This window comes from Myotis yumanensis, unplaced genomic scaffold, assembly GCF_028538775.1.
Source record: "Myotis yumanensis isolate MYYU_CA2020_CCGP unplaced genomic scaffold, mMyoYum1.0.hap1 SCAF_1, whole genome shotgun sequence".
NCBI lineage: Eukaryota > Metazoa > Chordata > Mammalia > Chiroptera > Vespertilionidae > Myotis > Myotis yumanensis.
The window spans coordinates 16,206,604-16,212,847 of record NW_027223752.1 but is presented as its reverse complement, the minus strand read 5'-3'; the positions used below and the strand labels follow the sequence as shown (position 1 = coordinate 16,212,847).

At 59.3% G+C, this 6,244-nt stretch overlaps 1 protein-coding gene across 1 annotated transcript in view; it reads left to right on the top strand.

Annotated features, from left to right (window-relative positions):
* Positions 1–1,553: 1,553 nt before the first annotated feature.
* LOC139010326 (ras and Rab interactor 3-like) overlaps positions 1,554–6,244 on the top strand; it is a 108,668-nt gene continuing 103,977 nt past the window's right edge. The window contains 1 exon segment of the mRNA XM_070414614.1: positions 1,554–1,727. Within this exon segment, the coding sequence (XP_070270715.1) occupies positions 1,684–1,727 (44 nt within the window). The 5' untranslated portion in view covers positions 1,554–1,683.

Sequence of the window (6,244 nt, the reverse complement as noted above, 5' to 3'; positions counted from 1 at the left end):
TACGCTGCTCATGCCTGTCTAACCGCCTACTACAGATAGGCCACATCTTGCTCATCGGTTCATTAACTGATGAACATTGGGTTTGTTTCCATTTGGAGGCTGTTATGAATAACACTGCTATGGACACTCACGTACACGTTTTTGTGCGAACATATATTTCTGTAGGGTAGATACCTAGGAGTGGAATTGCTGGGTCATACGTTTTGCCTTTTGAGGAGCTGCCAGACTGTTTCCCAAAGCGGCGGCACCCTTTTACACTCCTACTTGGGGCTGCACTTTTAATGCATTTCTCTCCCATTCCTACCAGGCTGACTTGAATGTCAGGAAAGACAGGGAGGTGCACGTGAGAGGAGACCAGCAGGGCAGAGGCGTGGCGGCCTCATCAGGCTTTTACCAGAGCCTCGGTCCTGTCTGCACTCCAGCTCACCGTGTGGTCGCAGGCAAGTCATCGCCTCTCTTTCGGTCTCAGTTTCCTTACTTATCAGAGGAAGGTGTTGACCAGTGGGTCTCAACTAGGATGGTTTTGACCCCCCAAGACATCTCAAACATCTGGAGAAAGTTTTGCTTGTGATAAGGAGAGAGTGATGCTACCGGTATCTAGTGGGTAGAAACCATGAATGCTGCTAAATATCCTACAATGCATGGGGCAGCTCCAACAACAAAGCATTAACCGGCCCCCAGGAGTGACAAGGCTGAGACACCTTGCACTAGACTGCGGTGACTTCATAGTGTCCAGTTCTGCTCACGGTGAAACGCTCTGAGGGCATTGTTGAGTGCCCAGGCATTTAGCATAGAGGCCTCACGCTCCCACGGGGGTTGCTGTGCATGTTGTATATTTCCAAGCTGACTAGCTTTCCCCCTCTGCGCCCATCTAGGTGTGGTACCTGACAGATGAATTAGGTCCCTGGCTTGGCCGGGGGGGGGGGGGGGGGGGGGGGGGGGGGGGGGGGGGGGGAGTCAGGGGGGGAACTGGCTGCCTTGTAAGATAGTGAGCTCATCATCAGTGGAGGCATCCAAGAGGAGGAAGCGTGGCCACCTGTCAGGGGTGTGGAGGAGGCGCTCTGTGTCTGTTCTGGGGCTGGCCCTGGGCGATTTGGGGGCTCCTTGTCCCGCGAGTGCCCTGCGCAGAGCTCCTGGCCTCCCCACCTGCCAGTCCGCGGCCGTGGCGGGCAGGAGCCGGGAGCGCCCTCCTCCCCACACGACTCTTCGCCAAGTTGGAGCCGTTTCTCTGAGTTTCCCTCCCGGCTCTCCGGGAGCCTCCCGGGCCACAGCGGCAGCCCCGGCCCCGCCGAGGCAGCACCCGCGGTGGGGCGCCCGCGCCCGGCGCCTCCGCCCGGCACCGCCCGTGCCAGGCCCGGCCCCGGGGGCGCGGCCGCCGGTTTCCGTGTGCCCCGGGAGGGCTCCGGGCCGCGAGCCGCCGCCGAAAGGCTTTTGACAAAAACCCCTTGACCACCAAGGCCAGCCTCTTCCTGCAGCCCCGCTCGCTCGGAGACAGGAAGTAGCCGGGAGCGGGCGCCCAGAGCCCAGAGCGCGGAGCTCGGCGGCTTCCCCTCGGCGCGCGGCTGCGGCGGCGCCCGCCGGCCCTTCCCGAGGGCGGCGCTGGGGCATGCGGGCGCCCGGGCCACCGCGGCCCCCGCCGCCCGGCGCCTGAGCCTCCGCTGCGGTCCGCGAGCTGCCGGCGGCATGAGCCGACGCGCCGGGGCGCTGGCGCGCGAGGACCCCGCGGGGTAAGTCCGGGGCCGAGTCCCCTCCTGTCCCCCGTTCCCCGGCGGCGTCCTGCCGCCCCACCCGCATCCCCGTCCCCGGGAGCGCTCGGAGCTCCGGAGGAGCCTGGGGGTGTCCGGCTGAGACCCCAGCCCTGGCTACGGCCAAGGCCGAACCTCCGTCCAGCGCGGAAGGGGGCGGCCCTGGTGAGTCCGCGGGACCCGGAGACTTGGCCAAACTTTCCAGCCCAGGCGTCGCTCGCCGGAAAGCCAGCTGGTGCTCCAGGCGGCGCGGGTGCCCGAAGGGCGTCTGTCTCTACCTGTCAGAGCCGGGCGGGGCGGGGGGCCGTGTGGACGTGGCCCGCCGGCCGCCTGTCCCTCCTGAACTTTGGATGCAAACACCCGCGGCTCCGCCTGCTCGCCGGGCGTGCACAGGCGCCAGTGCCGGGAGGACTTGGGGTGGGGCACCGGGGTCCCGGTAACTTGTAACTTCGGGCGCCCGCGACCCCCAAATGGCCAGCCCGCCTGGACTGAGGACCCACCGGGATCCCCTCCCCCGCCCCTCCGGGGCGTCCGGGGACCGTGACCTTCGGACCCGCCTTTGCCAAGCCGGGTGCTTGGGGAGGGACCAGGGCTCGCGTGGGCTGAGCGTGTCCTGCGGCATCTCCGAAGGGAGGGCACAACTTGGAATGCGTGGAGCCGAACCGGTATGGGAACCAGGTCTCTGGGGACTAGTTTCACCGCCTCGAAACCTGGGGCTTTGGGACAGCGCCCTGGGCGCGCTCCGCGGAGGTTCCCTGGCCTCACTCAGCCCAGCGGGCGCCCAAGAAAGCTGGGGGGCGGGGAGGAGGCTTCGGTTCGCAGGCAGATTCCTGGGAAAGACTCTTAGAACCTTTCTGGGTGCCAAGGTTTTGGGCGCCTCTAGGAGCGCCATTCCCAGGTTTAAAAGTTTTGGCCTACTTCTGTGATGGACACCCAGACGCTGCCTGGCCTAGCTCCCAGGGCCTCAGTTGTCCGCTGTGAAACAGGAGGCTTGAGCCCATCTCATGCAGACCCGAGTGGAGGTGGGGGGGGGGGGGGGGGGGGGGCGGGGGCAGCTGGAGGTGATTGGCTCCCACTCTGGTGGGTGGGGTGGCTTGGATGGGCCCTTAAATTCATCTAGATCTGAATGCCTTCCTCCTCCTGCCTCCCCCCTCCCCCCTCATTTGTCCCCCCCCCCCCCCCCCCCCCCCATGGTATGCCTATCTGCTTTCCCTTGGAAGTGACTTCTGGAAAGACAAATGCCATCCAGTGGGAGGAACTGGGAGTTCCATTGGGGAAGGCTCCCCCAACCCCCACCCACCCAGGGGCAAGTATCTGGTACACCCAATATTTCTGGGTGGAGCTGGTTAGGAGGAGTTTCCCTGGGAGGAAAGGGAGGTGAGAGGCCAGAGTCCTGAGCTTTCCCACTTCCCATTTTCCTCCCAGGGGTGACAGCCTGACCCACTTCCTCTTGCCTCTCTTTGTTCATTAGTGGCCCCGTTACCTAACCTCTCTGTGTCTCAGTTAACTCATCTATAAAATGAGTAATAACTACCCCTTACAGTTGTCTTTGAGGATTCAATGAGATAATGCATAAAAGAGCTTTGTACCTTGGCCTTCGTTATTTTTACTATTATTTTTGTCGAGTGCAGCCCCTCTGTTCGCCAGCTGTTTAACCTTGGACAAGAGACCTGGCCTTCGCCGCATCTGTAAATTGGGGATAATGATCATACCCACTCATAGGATTGTTATGAGGATTGGATGAGCTAAGGGTTAACACACGAACTCAGCTGAGGACCTCGTACCAGGGACCCGGCAGGGTGTGGGGGTGTTGCGGGGGTGAAGGAGGCCCCAGGATCTTGTCAGGCCTTCTTAGAACAATGCCGGGCACATCCTACGGGTCAGATGAATATTGGTTTGTTGCTGAAAATGTTGCTTTATTTAAAAGGACCTTATGGGTTGGAAGGGTTCCTAGATCCTATCTCCTTTAGCCTTGCACCAGGTACAGCAAGCATGTCAAACTCAAAGACTAACACGGGCCAAATAAACCTAGGCATGCGGCCCATGGGCCATGAGTTTGACATGCTTGAGGTACAAGAATCCCTTTGACATTTCTGGAAGGCCCTGTGACAGAGAGCTTGCCCCCACTCCATAGGCAGCTTACCTGAGAAAGGAATTCCTGAACTTTGAGTTGCAATCTGCCTCCTTCTAACATATACCATTTGAGAGTCTGTTCTCCCCTCAGGAGCCCAACCCTTCTTGTCTCTCAGGTACCAGAAGGCAGCTTTCAGGTACAGCCCCTGCAACCCTGCTCCCTGGCTACCCGCACACCTTCCGGGTCCCGGGTCCTCAGCTGAGCACAGCTTTCCACCTGGCTTCCCAAAGCCCCCTCCTTCTCGATGGTGGGAAATGGATGCTCAAACAGCTAGGGAATGTCTCCCACCCTCAACCCCCAGGGACTCGGATGGTTTCCCTTGGGTGTTGGCCCCCCTAGAATAGGAGCGTGAGGGTCTTGGCAAGCAAGCTCTGTCTACTTCTGGTTGAAAATGTCAACTGGGGACAAAGAAAATGCAGACAGGATGCCCAGTGCCACGGGCACAGACACTTTCTCCCTCCGTAGGGTTCTGCTGATTCATGTAAGGTTCATTCCACAGATAGTATCTGTGTGAGGTGTGGGTGGGGCCCAGCCTTTAACCAAGACCCTGCCCCCTTGCCGCTGACATTCCCAGGAAAAGAGACAGAAAGTCCAGATAAGGGGTGTGGGGAACCCAGAGGGGCTGTTCTGAAGCAGGTGGTCAGGGACGTCTGCTCCAAGGAGGTGGCATCTGTCAGAGGCCTGAAGGAAGGAGGGAGAGTGAGGCCAGGCCTGGGGGATGTGGTTGGCCTGTTAGGAACTGTGGGAGGAGTGGAGTGTGGGTGACGAGGACAGATGAAGGCTGGTCAAGTGGGGGAAAGGCTTTGGGGACCAAGTGAGCCAGGCCTATGGATGGGGTTTGCACAGAGGGGTGACCTGATTTGGCGTGGGCTGTACTGAGGACAAGTCTGTGGGAGGCCCCTGTGGGGTGTGGTGGCCAGGACAGAGGCTGGAGGCAGGGACGGAGTGGGAGTGGAAATGTGGACGCTGGAGCACAGGCCGTGCTGATGGCTGGGAGGGGAGGTGGGAGAGGCCGAGGCGTCCAGGATGCCTCTGTGATGGGAGGCAGAGGGGGGGGGGGGGGTGAGGGGGGGGGCAGGGGACAGCTCAAGGGCCGGGTGCTGAATTTTGTGCAGGGGTCACTGAGGGTGTGGTGCTTAGAGCCCACACTCTCATGTGCTTGATACATTGAGGGCCTGCTTAAGATTTCATTTGTAAAAGGATTCCACGCTCAGAAAAAATGTGCTCATCACAGACCTAATCCAATCCCCAAATGTAACAACCAGGAAATGGGGACCCCAAAAGAGGAAGTGCCTTACCCAAGGTCTTAGGAGCCCAGGGTGGAGCTGGGCCTAGAACTCTGGGCTCCTGAACCCGGGGTCTGCCAGGGGCTGCCCCAGCAACAGGGACCAGTGATGAATTCAGAGACCCAGCTCCCAGCTCCAGCTCTGCCCACTGACCTGGGCCTCTTTGCTTTCAGGGGCTAATGCTCCCCGGTGCTCCTGGCTGGTGCTCAACTGGGAGACCCACCCCCTTCCACACCCTAAAAGAAACTCTGGCCCGCAGGCTCACAGTCCAGGCCTGCACTCTGGGCCCTGAAAAGCCCCCATGTACCTCCTCCCCTACCGGCCCCCCATTAGGACGTCACCTTCAGAGCCAAGTGAGGGGCCAGGAGTCATCTCATTCTAGGCAAGTCGGCTTAGAGACAGTCAGTGCTGCTCTGACGGCCAACTCTAGAACTTTTGGTTGCTATAACTATTACCCCAAACCTGCTATTCATCCTACAACCCAGGAGTGTCCAAAACATGGGCGTTTTCTTTGAGGTGGAGCTAAAGGTGGAAATCACAACTTTAATGACTTTTCTAAACTGTTGATCTCCCCTCCATTCCTCCCCCTCCCCATGACCCCTTCTGGTGGCGTGGTTTTTTGGCTGAGACAGATGACAGCTACTCCAGGCCCAGTGAGGAAAGAAGCATGCCCCCCCCCCCCAGCCCCCTATTCACGCTTAGGTGCCACAATCTCGTATTAAAAACAGACCCCTAGAGCTGTGGTTGGCAAACTGCAGCTCACGAGCCACATGCGGCTCTTTGGCCCCTTGAGTGTGGCTCTTCCTAAGCCTTGGGAATACCCTAATTAAGTTAATAACAATGTACCTAACTATATAGTTTAAGTTTAAAAAATTTGGCTCTCAAAAGAAATTTCAATCATTGTACTGTTGATATTTGGCTCTGTTGACTAATGAGTTTGCCGACCACTGCCCTAGAGGAATCCCTGTCCTTCCTACCCACTCCAGTCCTACATGAAGCCAAGGTACCACTTCACCGTTCTGCCCTCCGACATGCAGAACTGCCCACAGGCTCCCCAGCTTTGCACACGGTGCTGCCAC